Source organism: Scyliorhinus canicula, chromosome 3, assembly GCF_902713615.1.
Source record: "Scyliorhinus canicula chromosome 3, sScyCan1.1, whole genome shotgun sequence".
Classification (NCBI taxonomy): domain Eukaryota; kingdom Metazoa; phylum Chordata; class Chondrichthyes; order Carcharhiniformes; family Scyliorhinidae; genus Scyliorhinus; species Scyliorhinus canicula.
The window spans coordinates 182,087,499-182,106,565 of NC_052148.1; the positions used below are offsets into that span (position 1 = coordinate 182,087,499).

At 45.4% G+C, this 19,067-nt stretch overlaps 1 protein-coding gene across 2 annotated transcripts in view; it reads left to right on the plus strand.

Moving 5' to 3' along the window:
* LOC119963167 (protein transport protein Sec24D-like) overlaps positions 1-19,067 on the plus strand; it is a 212,892-nt gene that overhangs the window by 113,468 nt on the left and 80,357 nt on the right. For both annotated transcript variants that reach the window (XM_038791860.1, XM_038791861.1), the window contains 2 exons: positions 7,674-7,789; positions 11,802-11,926. In XM_038791860.1, coding sequence (XP_038647788.1) covers positions 7,674-7,789; positions 11,802-11,926 — 241 coding nt within the window. The remainder of the gene's footprint in view (positions 1-7,673; positions 7,790-11,801; positions 11,927-19,067) is intronic.

A 19,067-nucleotide genomic window follows, 5' to 3' on the forward strand; every position in this document is an offset into this window, starting at 1 on the left:
TGCTATAACTTGGAACTTTTCTCACAAATAAACTTTGATCGCTTCTGATGTCAGTTGAATTTTTAAGGCAATTAAATCATGCTAAATGATATTGGGCTGGATTTTCTGTTTGGGGGACTGCGTGCTCCCGCCGGAGCTGGATCACTTGTAGTTTTCACTGGCACTAGGAACGGTGACCAGAAACGATTCACTCTCCCTTGCCATCCAAATTTATGCACGACGGAGATTGCAAGGGATTCAGTCACAAATGCTATCGGGATTTCTGCATCACTGCGCCTCGCCCCCACAGTACGAGGGTGATCCAACCCCCAAACCAGACACCCTGCCACCAGAGACCCCCACCACAGAGACACTCATAAGAGAGAGAGACTCCCACCAGACCATTTAATCTTCAAGGCTTCTGTTCACTTTCAAAGGGAAAATAATTTTAGTAGGCTGCAATTGACAGGGTAATAGCTTCGAGACAGCCAGATGTGTGGATTGTTAATTTCCCTTCACGCTTGAGTGGATCCCAAGTACTGCTATGTAACTAACCATAATGTTTATAAACATCTAGCCATGATTGACAGCTCCTGACCACATCAAAAACAGTTAAAAGCAGAGCTGGGAAAATGAGGAAATGAAAGCACTTAACTCCTAGATGTTTATAAACATTGCAATTAGGTTCAAAACAGACTAATTGAGATGCATTCAAGCATGAGGGGGAACAAAAATAACCAATCCCGACATCTGGCTGTTTTGAATCTGTCAATTAAAGCCTACTAAAAGCTCTTTTAAGTGAATAGAAACCTTGCAGGTCAAAGTATCTGAGAGGTTTTAAAGCCTTGTGATGTGGTTTTACCTTTCTATGAATTAACATCTGCTTTATAGACATCTGTCTGAAGCAGCAGGTGTAAAAAGGAACAGGTGAATGAAAAAGCAATGTGTCTTTCCGCTGTTCTGCCCTTTAGGTTCCAGGCAAGGGTGACTGACGGAGTGGGGGGGTCTCTATTATGGCGGGGGGGGGGGCTCTGCCCTGTTATGAGGGTTCTCTGAGGGGGGGTCTTGTGGGGGAGTCTGGAGGTAGTGTCTGTTGGGGAGTGGGGTGGGCAGTATTAACATTGTGGTGGGGAAGGGGTCCACCGATGGACTTTAGGGACAGACTTAAACAGGCACCCCCTTGGCCCACTGCAAAGTCCATTGTGTCAGGGCAATGCTGGTAAAAACTTGCAGCAATCCACACCTGCATGAATCCCGGAACAGCGGGTCAGAGCATCATGGAGGCATGGGGAATCCAGTGTCCAGCCAGTTACTCAATGACACATTTGCATCCTCCCACCGGCGCGGAGAGCGAATCTCAATGCCGCCGCTGTCAGCGGGGGACCGGAGCATCGTAAGGGTGAAAATACCGTTTATTCCCTGATGAAGATTCTCCATCGCATCAGGAACTCTGCTACAGGTGGCGGAGAATCCAGCCCATTGTTTGAGCTTTGTATGATTTCAATAACTGTTGATTCATCAGCAATGGTATCCATTAATTGCAATTTGATTCCTTGGGATGCCAAATGATGACTAAGTGGAATCTTTTGAATGTAGATGATCACAAAATGAGCCTAAATGGTACCTGCTGAATACTTCTGATGTTGAAACTCTCTAATAGAGGACATTGTGTCATTGTGTGGTGGGATGCAGGCTCGCACCAATTATTCACACCATAAAAACACACACTGCATAAAATACGTTTCAGTGCATCACAGAGGTGGATTGAATATTTTGTTGTATTATTCCAACCATTCTTTTGCCATCTGGTAGCAACTATCTAGATTCCCCAACAGATTTCTATCACATGGTATTTAACTACCTCACTTTTCTGAAATTTCTTCCTCATTGCAATTCTCATTGATACCTGCCAACTCAGATTATTTCTTTCCCAGCTTCATCTGTCCATATTTCTAATTATGCTACATCTTTGTTCATAGTTCTGCCTGTTTCTGGTTCTCATTCGTGTTTTGAAACTTTTTTTGTCATTATTCTTGAATTCTTATATTCTCTTTTACTAGTGCCAAATACCATAGCTCATTAATAAGACAGTCTACAGACCTGTTCTTTGGGCACTGTTACCAGATGTATGATAATATAACAAGCCTTCCAACTTTTCTTTCCCTTTCCCTTTTATGGCCCCTACTTGATAACAGAGCTAATATCAGAAACTCACAACTTGGATCGGAACATATGTTCCATCATCCTGTGCTACATTGTTGTACAATTCTTCTCATGCTGTGCGTCATCTCACCAAAAATATTGTAGAGACTCTCAACACAGCCTAAAGCCATTCCACCCATTAAATATGTTTTTATTCATTTACGGAATGTGGGCCTTGCTGGCTAGGCCAATAATGATTGCCTGTTCTTAGTTACCCTTGAGAAGGTGGTGGTGAGCTCCCTGTTTGAACCGCTGCAGTCCCTGAGTTGTAGGTACACCCACAGTGCTGCTAATTAAGGAAGGAATTCCAGGAGTTTGACGTCGTGACAGTGAAGGAATGGCAATATATTCATCATGACTCACCTGATGAAAGAGATACGCTCTGAAAGCTCGTGATTTGAATTAAACCTGTTGAACTTTAACCTGGTGTTTGTTCTAAGACTTCTTACTGTGCCCATTCCAATCCAATGCCAGCATCTCCACACCATGGCTCCCATCGTCACTGCAAACTGCCGGCACAAAGTGGAGAGGATCTCCAAGAAGATCACACATATAGCCACTGACATCATTCACCTAATGAAGGAGCTATGCTCCAAAAGCCAGTGATTTAAAATAAACCTGTTGGACTTTAACCTGATGTTGCAAGACTTCTTACTGTGATATATTGCCAAGTCAGGATGGTGAGTGACCTGGAAGGGAGCCTCCAGGTGGTAATGTTCCCAGGTATCTGTTGCCCTTGTCCATTTAAATGGTAGTGGTTGTGAGTTTGCAAGGTGCTGTCTAAGGCACCTCGGAGAGTTCCTGCAGCACATATTGTAGGTAGTACACACTGCTGCCACTGTTCGTCAGTGGTGGAGGCAATGAACGTTTGTGGAAGGGTTAGCAATCAAATGGGCTGTTTGAGTGTTGTTGAAGCTTCACTCATTCAGGCAATTGGAAAGTATTCCATCACACTCCTGACTTGTGCCTTGCAGATGGTGGACAAACTTTGTGGGGTTAGGAGATGAATTACTCACCGCAAGATTCCTAACCTTTGATCTGCTCTTGTACCCATAGCATTTATATGGCTAGTCCAGTTCAGTTTCTGGTCAATGGTCACCCATAGTTGTGATGGGGGTGGGGGGAGTGAATTCAACGATAGTAATGCCATTGAATGTCAAGCGACTGGCTTTTGTTGGAGGAATCCATTGCTAATTCCATTGCCCCGATCTTTCTCTTTGTATCTTACTCTGATTTTCAAATGGTCAGCCAATTTTCCATTAAAATTTCTGTGGTTCTGCTCAAATTATTCCTTGCAAAAATCCAGAAATATGCTGCAAAATGAAATTTCTCCAAAAGCTTCTCTTTGTTTACTCTGTAATATCCTTAGGTTATCACTTCTCGACCTTTTGGCTAAGACCAAGTGTAGTAACATCCTTAGGTTGATTACTATCACAATGAGAGGAAATAATCATTAACAATTTCCTCTAACTAAACTATCAGTTATTTTGTAAACTTATTTTAAATCTCCCTTTAACTTTCTGCACTCCAACTCATTGTGTGAAAAAGCAACAGCAGAATAATAGAGTACTAAGATGTTTAGCTTAATGTCCCAGAGGATATTGTTACACCCATGGGACCAATTCAATAGCATTTGTGAACTACAAGATTTGCCAGTCCATCAGTGTCTGTAGTGGCCAGCAGTACCAAATGGCAGGTTGCACCATGCCTTCAAATTTCTTTCCTTCAAAAAACTAATTTGAAGTTGCAAATTTTCAGTTGTTTCAGACTGATTGGAGTAGTTTATCGTTAAACCTGACCTGCTGATATATCGACCTGCAGTGCAAAACAGGAAACTCGTGTCAGAAATACAAGGCTGCTTTTGAACTGACTTGTCCACTCCACCCTCCCAGAGAAGGAAAACTAACTAACAGCCTATATGTCAGCTGTACCTTTCAACATAACACACTGAGGGTGGGCTAAACTAGGTGAGAGTGGGACTTCCGCCCCTCGGTGGGAGGAAGACCCACCTTTGAGAGCTGCAGGCCAATCTGATTGGCTGACAGTCCCAGCAGTTAAGGAGCTCAGTAGTTGCCACTGCCGAGACTACAGGGAAAGGAAGAAGGAGACTCTGAGATGAGAGATCATGGTTGGTGTGGGAGGTCCTGAAGCCCGCTGCCAGTGTTAAAACAAAAGAACTAGGAGCAGGAGTCGGCCACCTGGCCTCTCGAGCCTGCTCCGCCATTCAATGAGATCATGGCTGTTCTTTTTTGGACTTAGCTCCACTTTCCGGCCCGAACACCATAACCCTTAATTACTTTATTCTTCAAAAAACTATCTATCTTTATCTTAAAAGCATTTAATGAAGGAGCCTTTACTGCTTCACTGGGCAAGGAATTCCATCGATTCACAACCCTTTGGGTGAAGAAATTCCTCCTAAAATCAGTCCTAAATCTACTTCCCCTTAATTTGAGGCTATGCCCCCTAGTTCTGCTTTCACCCGCCAGTGGAAATAAGCTTCCCACATCTATCCTATCTATTCCCTTCATAACTTTATATGTTTCGATAAGATCGCCCCACATCCTTCTAAATTCCAACGAGTACAGTCCCAGTCTACTCAACCTCTCCTCGTAATCCAACCCCTTCAGCTTCAGCTCTGGGATTAACCTAGTGAATCTCCCCTGCACACTCTCCAGTGCCAGTACGTCCTTTCTCAGGTAAGGAGATCATAACTGAACACAATACTCCAGATGTGGCCTCACTAACACCTTATACAATTGCAGCATAACCTCCCTAGTCTTAAACTCCATCCCTCCAGCAATGAAGGACAAAATTCCATTTGGCTTCTTAATCAACTGTTGCACACGTAAACCAACTTTTTGCGACTCATGCACTAGCACACCCAGGTCTCTCTGCACAGCAGCATGTTTTAATATTTTATCATTTAAATAATAATCCCTTTTGCTGTTATTCCTACCAAAATGGATAACCTCACATTTGTCAACATTGTATTCCATCTGCCAGACCCTAGCCCATTCACTTAACCTATCCAAATCCCTCTGCAGACTATCGGTATCTTCTGCATTTTTGCTTTACCACTTGTTCAACAGTTCTTGCAGGGCTGCGTTTGTCTGGCAGTCGGACGGGGCAGGGGTGGCAATTAAGTGTAGAAATTAGACCTCGGAATGGTGCAGCCTGAATAAGATGTTTGCCTATTTGGTTTGCTCATCTCTAGCAGATTGCGATTGTGCCCTCTAACATTCCTGAGATTCATGCTCATCAAACTAATTGACCATCAAGTGTTAACTGTCAGCAATGTCAGCTGTCTACAGTTGCAAAGACAAAGAACGGGATGAATACCCAGTGATCAAGACTAAGTGTTTGGAACACGAGATCGTGAGGCTTGCTTATGTGCCGAACCCCAATGCCTGCCAGTGAGGACCATTTAGCCCCCAAGGCAGACATCACCATCCAGTTGACCCTGCCCGTTAGAAATATGGAAGGATATAAACCTCCTGTCAGAACCCAGAGAATAAGGGAGGAGAGAACCAGATGGGAGGTCAAAGTCGGCTCTGATTGAGCGAGGGCGTAGGCCGGGGCCAGCCATGAAATGGAGGTGGGAGAGCTCCTGTGCTGTGAGTGAGTGGTAGATGCATCCAGGGAAGACCAGTGGTGGGAGACCAAGGTCTGCAGGGCAGATACGGGCTGGAGGCCAAACCAACTGCACAGGAGGTACAAAGGTGCAGAAGGAGACTGAGGGTATACAGGACATAAGTGTCCTTCGGGGAGCTGTGGTTAACATGTGTTGTAGGAGAGTCTGCCTCACCAGGGAGACTGAAGTACCTGTACCACATCTTTGTTGACTTTGCACCACGTGTTGGGAGAGGACATCCTTTCCCAGTGGCCATGAATTTCATGGCAGCCCTCAATTTTAACATAAAGGGTTGTTCCAGGGCTCTATGGGGACCTGGGTCGCACAGTGGTTAGCACTGTTGCCTCACAGCTTCAGAGTCTCCCGTTCAATTCCAGCCTTGGGTGACTGTCTGTGTGGAGTTTGCACTTTCTTCCTGTGTCTGCATGGGTTTCCTCCGGGTGCTCCGGTTTCCTCCCACTGTCTCAAAATCATCAATCACATCATCATAGGTAAAATCTTGTAAGGATGCATTTTCAATGGTTAGTATCGCTGAATTTGTCACATGTTCCTGACTCATTGGCCGGGATTCACCGAAATCCCGGCCAAGTGTTGACGCTGGTGTCAAAACCAGTGCGAGTGTCGCCGCCGTCAACGGCCTCTCGGCCCAGGGATTCACCCTTCCCAGGGGGCTAGAACGGTGCCGGAGTGCTGTGCATGGCTCCGGCGCTGAAAACGAGCGCACCACGGTTGACGGGGTCTGCGCATGCGCGCGCCACGGCCAGCGTGGGCCCACGCATGCGCACCACTGCCGTCTCCGCGCCAGTACCCGGGCAATATGGCGGAGCCCTACAGGTGCCCCGTGCGGAGGAACATAGACTCTCCCCGGAATGAGCCCTACCTGCCAGACTGAATGTTAGAAACCTGTCGGCTGCTTTGCATCTTTACTCAATGAAAGTTCAGAAACTACACACCAATTCTGGGTATTCCTATTTCAAACTGCTGTAAGTCTCCACCACCTCGCAACGTCTGGCAGACAGTTTTCCCGCTCCAAAAGAGTTTACCAATCAGAACCCGGTGGTGTTCTGCACTGCCTTAAATTTAGAGCTGCCGAGGCTCTGATTGGTATTTCCACCAACAGTCACCTCTCCGTATGCACCCTCCACCCTCACCTCTCCGTATGCCACCAGCACCCGCCCCTGCTCACACATTGATTGGGCCCCTGTGCTGCAGAACTGTGTGTTACATTGAAAGTCTGCCTCTGAGCCCAAGGATATATTACAGCTGCCTCTCTTCAATGGATTCCAGCGAATGACCAAGGCCCCCTCCATAAATCTCGGAGCTGGTTACCAAGCTGCCACCCTCCTGTCTTGAATGGGAGCAAGTGATGTGGATTTGTTTAAATGCAGCACCCCTTCAATGAAATGCTCAGATGAGCTCCAGGATGGGCAAGGCAGGTGATTCACACCTCCGCTGCGGTGTTTTTCACGTGGAGGGGGGAAAATGTTTTTTCTAAGTGCCTGAAAATTGCTGTCCGGATCTGACTGGTGGGAATGCACCAACTTTGTCGCCGAAAATTACACTGTCATTTTCTTGGAAACTTCCACCCAATATTTAATAGTCATCTATAGGGCACAGTGGGTTGACATTAAATCAGCTCATTGGGGTCATATATTAACCAACAAAATTGTAACTAGATTCTTGCTGTTTACCTGTGTGTCCATGTTCATTATCCATGTTGTTTAAATTCACAGAAAATTTATTTTTCAGATGCATGAAAAGCATGTGCCATCTGAAATTTAAATATTAATTTCTTGCTCTTTATAATCTTTTAAAGATATTTTAACACTGTTATGGATATTTTTTCTCCCTCTCTTTTCAGTCCCTCCGTTCTACTTTCAACATCTGGACCACATGGGTAGAAGGTTGGATCACTACGACAAGCCAGAGTTGTCCCTTGGGTCCTATGAATTTATGGCCACTTTAGATTACTGCAAGGTAAGTATTTCTGGTATGTGAGCCATCCTCCTACATTGATAAACCATCTGCAGCATGACACCCACTGCCAGCCAGTGCCCTATAGATGTTCAAATTGTATTTTTTTTCTAAGTAACTAATCAGAGATAATTCAGGGGGGGGGTGGGGGGGTTTCCAGACCTAAAGGCATTGCTTTCTGCAATCGACATGAATAAGTTCAAATCAAGCATGATTTAACTGAATATGCGGCAAGCTGAAGGGTTGAATATCCTACTGCTTTTCTGAATATTCCTGCATATTTCTATTCCAATCAGTACAGATGTTTCTTGGTATGGCGGATGAATATTGAAAAAACACTAAAGGTATTTTTTGAGTGCGGATTAAAAATTTCCTAGTTGTGCATCTATTCAGTACCCACCCTGACAATCTCAGCTCCATCCAAACCCCTTGCTGGCATGGTCCCAGCATGACTCACAACAATTACATTACTTGAAGGCCCAGCTTCAGACTGCTGCAGGCTGTGCTATCTCAGCATGGGCATCAGCCGTCTCAGTTGGTGCGCTGACAGGCAACAGCAAGGGAATGGCTAGAATGGAGGTGGGAAGATGAATGTTTTTAACCTGACAGACCATAGCGGACTTTTGTTCCATGGAGCCACTGCCACTCTCCCAGGGTAGTGCCTCAGCAATCCTATTGATCTGTTTGAGGACAGACTGCATGATACCCTCGAAGTCCCTTTGAGCACTAGGATTTGCAGCCATGCTGCACCTGTCTGAAATTGCATGAGAACAGTCTGAACTTGCATAGCAGCTAGTTAACTATTCATAACTTCAGTCTGAAGTCCATTAATGCAATCAAATCTTTGAGGAAACTACTTAGGCTGCAATGATTTCAAACACTTATATAAAATCTCCTCTCAATCTTCTGTAAGGAAAATGGTCCGACCTTCTCCTACCTATTCTCATAACTGAAGTACCTTATCCCTGGAAGAATCCTTGTAAAACTATTCCCCATGCTTTCTAAAGTCTTCACATCTTTCCCAAGTTACAATTCTCATTATTGATCATAATACTCCAGTTGAGGCTGAACCAGTGTTTCATAAAGATTCACCATAATTCCCTTATTTTTGTACTTATACCTTAATTTATAAAACTCAGGATTCTAGCTGCCTTTTTGACCACTTTCTCAATCTGCCCTGCCACCTTCAATGATTTGTTCACACATACCCCTCGGTCTTTCCATTCTGACATCCCCTTTAGAATTGTACCCTTTAGTTTGTATTACCTTTCCTCATTCTTTTTGCCAAAATGTATCACTTCGCATTTCTCTGCATTAAATGTCATCTGTCACCTACCTGTCCATTCCACCAGCATATCCATGTCCTCTTCATTGTCTTCCACAATTCAGAATTACAGTTCACAATACTTTAAGTTCCGAAGTCACCTTCAAATGTTTAAATTGTGCCCTGTAGTTCCAATCTATGTCATTAAAATAGATCAAGATAAACAACCCCAGCACCTGGGGAACACAATTGAACACGTTCTCCCAGTCCAAATAAACTGTTTACTACTACTCTTTGTTTCCTGTACCTCAGTCAATATTATATCCATATTACTATTGTCTCATTTTGCTGATAAGCCTAACATGTAGCACACTATTATATGTATTTTTGAAGTCAAATGCACCACGTCAAATGCATTACCTGATCAAAAAACTCAAGTCAGGTTAGTTAAACATGACTTTCATTGAACAAATCCATGCTGGCTTTCCTTAATTCTTCCACCCTTGTGCAAGTGAATGTTAATTTTGCCCTGGATTATTGTTTATAAAGGCTTTGCCGCCACCTAGGTTAAAGTGATTTGCCGTATTCTCCTTGCACCTATTTTTGAGCAAGGGCATGACATTTACAGTTCTTCAGTCCTTTGCCACAACTCCTGTATCCAAGAAGGATTGGAAAGTTATCGCTGGTGCTGTTGCAATTTCCACTCTTCTTTTACCAGAGCATCCTCAGAAGCTAAACCAATATTTAAAAAGAAAATCAGTTCTGATCCAGATGGTTTATTGTGTCCATTCTGAGCACCACATTTAGAAAGGGCTTGAAAGCTTTGGAGATGGCATATGTGAGATTTACAAGACAGTTCCAGGGATCAGGAATTGCAGATGCATGGATTGACAGGAGAAGCTGTAGTTGTTCTCTATTGAGCAGAAATGATTGAGGAGATTCTACAGAGCAGTTCAAAATCCTGAAGAATTCAAAAGAGTGACTAAAGAAAAATGGTTGGTGTCAATAGTGAAAGTGCGCAAATTTAAGGTGATTGCAAAATGTACCAGAAACCACATGAAAGATGATGGGCGTGAATCCCGCCCCTGCCGGCCGCTGAATTCTCCGGCACCGGAGATTCGGCGGGGGTGGGAATGGCGCTGCGCCGGTCGGCAGCCACTCGCAGCGGCCCCCTCCGACGATTCTCCAGCCCGCGATGGGCCGAAGTCCCGCTGGTTCTTTGCCAGTCCCGCTGACGTAGATTAGACTGGGTCCCTTACCGGTGGGACCTGGCGGCACGGGCGGACTCCGGGGTCCTGGGGGGGCGCCGGGCGATCTGGCCCCGGAGGGTGCCCCCATGGTGGCCTGGTCCGTGATCAGTGCCCACCGATCCGCGGGCGGGCCTGTGCCGTGGGGGCACTCTTCTCCTCCACGCCTCCGCAATGGCGGACGCATAGGTCTGACGCTCCCGAGCATGCGGAGACCCGCGCCGGCCGGTGAAGTCCCTTCGGCCTCGGCTGGCGTGGTGCCAAAGGCCTTCCACGCCAGCTGGCGGGGTGAAAACCACTCCGGCGCCAGCCTAGCCCTTGAAGGTGCGGAGGATTCTGCACCTTTGGGGCGGGCAGACGCCAGAGTCGTTCACGCCACTCTGCCGCACCGGATACGGAAGAATCCCGCCCGATATCTTTCACATAATGAATGGTTAGGATTTAGAATGCACTGCCTGATATGGTGGTGGGAACCGATTTTATAATAACTTTCAAAAGGGAATTGGATAAATATTTGAATACAAAGAAAATGCAGGTTCTGGAGAAAAAGAAATGGAATGGAACTAACAGGCCTTCTCCTTGAAAGCACCAGCGCAGATGGTCTGATGGCCTTTTTCTGTGCTGTACTATTTTATGAGTCTATTCACTGGATCACCAAAATCAGGGTGTTCTATTGTGTGGTGTGCCAGGAGTGGCCATAGTCACCACAGTGGGTTTTGTTTCATGTTGAGAACATTTTACATGTTCTGCAATTGGAAGGATCATTCAACTTCATGCTGTTTGTGTTGCTTTACAGAAATAGAACATTCACTTGTCTGTGTATGTGGTTCTGTCTTTATCACTTTGTTTTGGGGTGCATAATTTATTGAATCTAAATGTTAAATGAAATTGGAAACCATTTCCAAAATTACATCTGAAGTAAATGAAAACATGCCAACTAAAGTGCATGGCACTTATTTACAGCAATTAACAGCCAACCCATTGAAAGATTCAATTCAGGTGGAACTGGTATGAAAGAGCCAGACATGTCAATAATAGATTGCAACATGAGATTTATTGCTGCAGAGATTTTCATTTGTAGGTCATAAGCTGGTAACTAACTCAAGACGTTAAAGAAAGGAAGCTGTTGCATAAATAAGGTGGTTTATCACATACTTTGGATGCGCTAAACTGTTTCAGAAGAAATTTGAACCTAAATCACTGGTGCCATGTAGGCAAGCACAACAGTCAATTTTCACCCAGCAAGGCTGCATGAAAGATACAAGTGAGAAAAATGACCAGTTAAACTGTTTTCTTAGTGTTTTATCAAAGATAAGCAGTTTTCCTTAATTAACATTAATGGTAGACAAATTCAACATCCTTCCTCCATTGATGTCAACAGAGATCTGGAAAGTCCCCCCCCCCCCCCCCCCCACCCCCCCCCCCCCCCCCCCCCACCCCCCCCACCCCGCCAAACCCTGTCGCCAGGGAGCCCACCTTGTTCACAAATTATTTTCCTTTACAGAACAGCAAGCCTCCTAATCCACCAGCTTTCATCTTCATGATTGATGTGTCATATAGCAATATCAAAAGTGGATGTGTCAAACTAATATGTGAGGAGCTTAAGACCCTGCTCGATAAATTACCAAGGTAAGAATGTAAAACATACTGGGAAATAATGGTGCACTCAAAGGCACCATATGTTTATCAATTATTATAGTTAACTATGCCAGCCAGCTATGTATGTGTTAGCTATCACTTTCAGTAGCATTTTTATGACCTGCTTTCAATGACTACTATTGTTTCAGTGAAATTTTTCCAGCTCATATTAGGTAAAAGATTAATAGAGAAATTCAGCCAAAGCTCAGATGACAGTTGCTATAGTGGTTTACTCAATTGGCTATGCATTGTTATTACATAGATTACAAAGTAATTACAGCACGGAAACACACCTTCCAACCCAGTTAATCTCTGCTGGTGTTTATACTCCTTTTACTCTACTTCACCTAACCCTGTCAGCATAATCTTCTGTTGTTTTATCCCTCACTTAGCTTCCCCTTAAATTCACACGTTATTTGTTACTTCACGTTAAGGCAAGTTCTGCATTTTCACTAATCACTAACTAAAAAAAATCTCCTGAATTCCTTATTTTAGATTTTAGTGACTGTCTTCCATTTATGACTTTTAGTTTTAAACTCTCCCACAAGTGGAAAAATTTCGATGTTTATCCTATCAAACCCTTCACAATATTGAATATGGCATCTCAACCTTATTGAAAAGCCCAGACTGTTAACTCTTTTCTGATAGTTATCACCTCCCAGTTCTGCTATCACCCGGATAATTAAGTTTTGCACCTTCTCCATTACTTCTTTTAAAGACCTCCTCGCTGTTTACCAAACCTCTGACTATTGTGTTGTCAGAAATTATCACGATGTATTCCCTATACAAAAAAATAACATAGACCCCTGGGTTTCACCTCTTCCAATGTTTCTCCAATCAGATCAAGTCCCATTTATTCTAACTTCTCTTCTATGTCAGGCAATTTACAATCCATGCTGCTACCTTTCCCCTTACACTATATAACTGAGATTTTCTAACAAGCCTCGTGCAAGATAGCCATAGAATTCTTACAGTGCAGAAGGAGGCCATTTGAATCATCAAGTTTGCACTGACCCTCTGAAAGAGCACATTACCTAGGCCCACGTCCCCACCCTAACCCTATAACCCCTTACCCCCACCTAACCTGTACATCTTTGGACACTAAGGGGCAATCCACCTAACCTGCACATCCTATCAAAAGCCTTCTGAGAATCCATAAACACAGCATCTAATGCAATCAATCGCTGATTCTATAGTAGCCTGTCTATGATGGTAGATTTGTTGTGGTGCCAGTACTCTTATTACAGCTTGCCTTTAGCAAATTCTATTGGCTATCCCTCATTAACCCATGCCTTTCTGAATGCTCACTAATTTTACCTTGAATTATGAACACTTCGAGAGTTATCTTGCAATTGATACTAAAATAACTGGTCCATAGTTAACAATATTGTCCACCTGTTCGGGCTAGACAGCTGGTTTGTGATGCAGAACAAGGCCAGCAGCACGGGTTCAATTCCCGTACCAGCTTACTCGAACAAGTGCCGGAACGTGGCGATAGGGGTTTTCACAGTAACTTCATACTTGTGACAATAAAAGATTATTATTATTATTCCTTCTTGAATTAAGGTGATACATTTGGTGGAATTTAATGGAAAAAGGTACAAGTTCATTTGTGGCAGGTTTGAGTTCCCCACCACTATTAAATGACACTGAAGTTGCTTTTTTGGACCCTGGGGAGTTTCTCATTGGTTTCACCCACATGTAGAGGGTGGGATTTAATGGTCGCATTGCGCTTAAGCGAGAGCAGGCAAGGCCATTAAATAGTGGGAGAGGCCAAAAGCGAGATCCACACTGGGTGCTGATCTGTTCACGATCTAATCGGCCCGCTCCCCTTAGGCATGCCACGTAACATATGGGGATTATTGCGTAGCATCCCAATCAGACCATGATGCTTGGACACTGTGCCTGAACACTACAGGAAGCAACACCATGGATGCAGCAGCCAACATCCAAACACCCAGGGGCTGGGCCCCTGGACTGGGGATATTACCGCGGCCAAGATGTGGGTGAGTGCACCAGGGAAGGGACCCGTCTCTGGTCCAAGTAATGTTACGTGCGGGTGTCTAGGGTGCAGGGTGTGCGGTCCGGTGAGCAGGGGCCCTTGCTGTGGCCGGGGGTGTGTCATCAGGGCGTGCCGGGGTGGGGAGGGATTGGCAGGGGGGGGGGACTGGAGGGTCCCGGGGTGGAACACATCACTAGTTGCTAGTCTCACACCCTCTCCCAATTCCTTACAGAGGCATCATGGTAGCCTTGTGGATAGCACAATTGCTTCACAGCTCCAGAGTCCCAGGTTCGATTCCGGCTTGGGTCACTGTCTGTGTCGAGTCTGCACATCCTCCCCATGCGTGCGTGGGTTTCCTCTGGGTGCTCCGGTTTCCTCCCACAGTCCAAAGATGTGCAGGTTAGGTGGATTGGCCATAATAAATTGCCCTTGGTGTCCAAAATTTCCCTTAGTGTTGGGTGGGGTTACTGGGTTATGGGTATAAGGTAGAGGTGTTGACCTTGGGTAGGGTGCTCTTTCCAAGAGCCGGTGCAGACTCGATGGGCCGAATGGCCTCCTGCACTGTAAATTCTATGATATCTATGTTGGACCCCGGGGAACTTGCCCCAGTGGTGCTGCTGGCAGGCCAGACACTGGAAACGGCAGCGGCAGCAGCGTTGAAAGAGACTCAAAGAGGGAGCCCATGTTTTGGACCCTGTCCCGCACCCAGAGGACTAGGCTGTCCATCAGGCCAGGGAGGGATCCAGAGGGAGAGGCCGATGACCGCCCAAGGTGTACAGGTGACACTGGTCTTCGAACAGTTAATGGACAGCGCGAGCCGCAGAAGGCTCCGCCTTAACAAGAGGACGGTGCAGCACCTGTGCCATGTACTTGGGGACTTGCCACCACATGGAGGAGGAGGATACCCACTCCTGGTGGCTGTCAAGATCACTGCTGCTCTGAATGTTTACACCACATCATTCCTGGGCTTGAGCATGGACCTGTGTGGCACCTCTCAAGCCCACAAGTGCATCTGCGAAGTTATGGATGCACTGTTTTCCTGGGCAGCAATCTATATAAACTTTGACATGTATTAAGCCCAACAAGATTCCCGGGCAGCTAGAGGACTCAAAGGACCTGTGTAACATCACCCCAGGGTGATGGGACTGTGTCCGGTCACTGTCGAGGGTAGGGGGTGTGATGATGACCTGCAGAGAGCTAAGCATTGGTGCTGCTCAATCTATGCCATAATCTGAGCCCTGCCTCCGCTGAGTGTTCACTCACACGCATCACACCTGCACATGGTTGGGGGGGGGTGGAGGAACGGTAGGAGTTCAGGAACCTCATGTCCGGGGAGATGGGGCATGGGATTGTAGCTCGGACCGCATAACCAAAGAAAGTGCCAGAGGCATCATACTGGTCAAGGTTGCAGATATTTTTATGGGTTTCACAGAGTGTCCACCACTGCCTCACTCCGAATGGTGCCACCCTCTTTCCCAACACTCCCATACCCTCCCCCAATCTGTTTTTTTTTCCCCCCATGCAGACCTCATACCTACCCTCTTTTCCCCCTCCCAGTTCCCTCGCAGTGATCCTCAAGATGCTTAGCCTTCCGTGCTCTACCGCTGTGTCTACGTGTATCCCCAGGATGCACGTCAGAGGTGGAGGCAGCCAGCTGCTTACCACATCCAATGACCTAAGAGTCCCCTGGCGGGTGTCCTCTGGACATGTGCCCCGGCGCACATGCTGGCAGCACATGCCCTGCTGTACCGCACTGAACTGGGTGCTGACTGCGAGAAGCCCCGTTGTCAGAGGGGTGGAGCTCGGAGGAGCTGGTGGCCACCATCGGCACTCCGTGGGTTGGGTCTGCGGTGGCACACAGCACCTCTTCACGGTCAGTGCGCATAGGGCTCTGGGGTTCACATCGGGACAAGCGCAACACGGCCGGTAGATCCCGGCCACTGTCTGCTTATGGGGGCCGTACGGTAGCACAGTGGTTAGCACAGTTGCTTCACAGCGCCAGGGTCCTGAGTTCGATTCCCAGCTTGAGTCACTGCCTGTGCGGAATGTGCACGTTCTCCCAACATCTGCATGGGTTTCCTCCGGGTGCTCTGGTTTCTTCCCACAAGTCCTGAAAGATTATTAGGTAATTTGGACATTCTGTTGTGTACCCGACCAGGCGCGGGAATCTGGTGACTAGGAGCTTTTCACAGTAATTCCGTTGCCTACTTGTGATAATAAAGATTGTTATTATTTTATTATTATTATAACTTCTAGTCCCATTGTCCAATGTGTATTTTTGAGGATTAAAAATTATAGATGAGCTTCTTGTCTTTACTTCCTTCAATAACCATAGTGTGCATGGAAACAGGTTCCAAGTATTTATTTACCTTGAGGTCTGCTATTTTTCGAAACAGTTCCTCTTTCTAATATTTAAAATAATTTAGTATTCTTATTAAAGGTCTTATTTTTTATTTTTTATATTATCTGCTCGACTTTATTATATCTTTGCGCCTTTTTAATCTGCCTTTTCACCGAAAATGCTATATTCCTTGTGATTTGCTTTAGTATTGTGCTAGGAGCTTGAGCTCAACAGAATGCACCAGCTTATGGCACCATAGAAAGCAATATGAAAACATAAAGATCAATAAACATATTGCCCTACATTAAATGAAGCAACACATAGAGTCAAATGTGCAGTTTAGTGAAAAGATCCCCCATTGTCTAGCCACAAGTCCACCAGTTTTCACCTGGCTGTACAATTCTCCCTCAAGTTCTTCATTACTTTGACTCTATTGTATTGTAAATATCTCTTTCCCCCTCACCCCATAATTGGTGACTGGCGGAGTTGTTGATAGTGCCGAGGATTGTCAGAGGATACAACAGGATATAGATAGATTGGAGACTTGGACACAGAAATGGCAGATGGAGTTTAATCCAGACAAATGCGAGGTAATGCATTTTGGAGGTACAAATCGAGATATGAGTTATACTGTAAATGGCAGAACCCTAAGGCACATTACCATACAGAGGGACCTGGGTGTGCAGGTCCACAGTTCCCTAAAAGTGGCAACACAGGTGGCCAAGATGATTATGAAGGCAAATATCAGCCGGGACATTAAGTACAGGAGTTGGGAAGTCATGTTGCAGCTCTGTAAAACCTTGGTTAAAAGCAAATTACTGTGGATGCTGAAATCTGAAACCAAAGAGAAAATGCTGGAAAATCTCAGCAGGTCTGTCAGTATCTGTAGGGGGAGAAAAGAGCTAACTTTTCAAGTCCAAATAACCCTTTGTCAAAGCTACTAAAACATTAGTTAGGCTGTATTTGGAGTATTGTGTGCAGTTCTGGCCACCACATTATCAGAAAGACGTGGCAGATTTGGAGAGAGTGCAAAGAAGGTTCACCAGGATGGTGTCTGGTCTTGAGAGTGTTGGCTATGAGGAGAAGTTGAATAAACTAGGATTGCTTTCATTGGAAAGATGGAGGCTGAGGGGAAACCTGATTGAAGTCTAAAAAATTATGACGAGCATAGACAGGGTGGATAGTCGGAGGCTTTTTCCAAGGGTGGAAGTGTTAATTTCAAGGGGGCACAGGTTCAAGGTGAGAGGGGAAAGTTTAATAATAATAATCATTATTAGTGTCACAAGTAGTCTTACATTAACACTGCAATGAAGTTACTGTGAAAATCCCCTAGTTGCCACACTCCGGTGCCTGTTCGGGTACACCGAGGGAGAATTTAGAATGTCCAATTCACCGAACAATTATATCTTTCGGGACTTGTGGGAGGAAACTGGAGCACCCGGAGGAAATCCATGCAGACACGGAGAACGTGCAGACTCCGCACAGACAGTGACCCAAGCCGGGAATTGAACCTAGGACCCTGGCGCTGTGAAGCAACAGTGTTAACCACTGTGCTACCATGCCACAAGGAAGATGTGTGTGGTAATTTCTTAATGTAGAGAATGGTGGCTGCCTGGAATGCGCTGCCAGAGGATATGGTGGAAGCAGACACATTTGCAACATTTAAGAGGCATCTGGATGGGTTCATGAATAGGGAGGAAATAGAGGGATATGGATTGAATAAGGGGAGAAGGTTTTCTTTTAGGTGGGGCACCACGATCGCACAGGCTTGGTGGGCTGAAGGGCCTGTTCCTCTGCTGTACTTTTCTTCGTTCTTTGTTCTTCAATTACCAAGGCCCTAAAATCTGGAATACCTTTGTTTAATCTCTTCATGTTCTTGAATTTCTTAAGATCCTGCTTAAAAGGGGCTCGAATTTTCATGAAATTAGGCTGAGTCAGGAGACCTATCAAATGGTGATGGGACTTGATTCCAAGATTTGCACCCCAATTCTCATTTCCATCAGTTTTTACCATCTCAGGATAAGGGTGCAGATAGCTAGCCTGCACACAGCATTGCCAGCCCCATTGAGGGGGTGGACATTTCAAATGCCCCTCCCTGGAATTTTAATGGAACCGTTCTCATTTTATTTGTTGAGAGGAATCACCTCCGAGGGATCATGAACCAAGACAGAACCCTAGTCGCAAATTGGGAACTACAGAACAGTCATTCAACATTTCCTTTAAATACATTACCATTCTTACCCATCTGAGCCATTCAAAGTAGCAATGACAAAAAGCTTTTATCCAGTTCACACCACTTAGTTGTGTAAATTGAAAAACTCAGGCTATTACATGATAATAAAGATGTCAATAACACAAAACTATCATTCCCCTTCAAGCTGTATTAATGTTGCCTGCTGAACTAAGTGAAATAGCCATTCGTGTAGCTCAGCCATTTAAAGTGAGGCGTACTGACAGCTGTATCCACAATAGCAGTAAGAATAGTTGACCAGACATCTGTTTTTCCAGATGGCCTCATAGTGAATCCTTTGTCTGTTTGCTGGGATATTGGCGTTGGAGAAGTGAGGATTCATGGGTGGATGTTTTTTTTTATTTTGGAGTACCCAATTAATTTTTTCCAATTAAGGGGCAATTTACCGTGGCCAATCCACCTATCCTTGCATATCTTTGAGTTGTGGGGGCACAACCAACGCAAACGGGGAGAATGTGCAAACTTCACACAGTGAGTAAGCCAGGGCTGGGATCGAACATGGGACCTCAGCGCCATGAGACAGCAGTGCTAACCACTG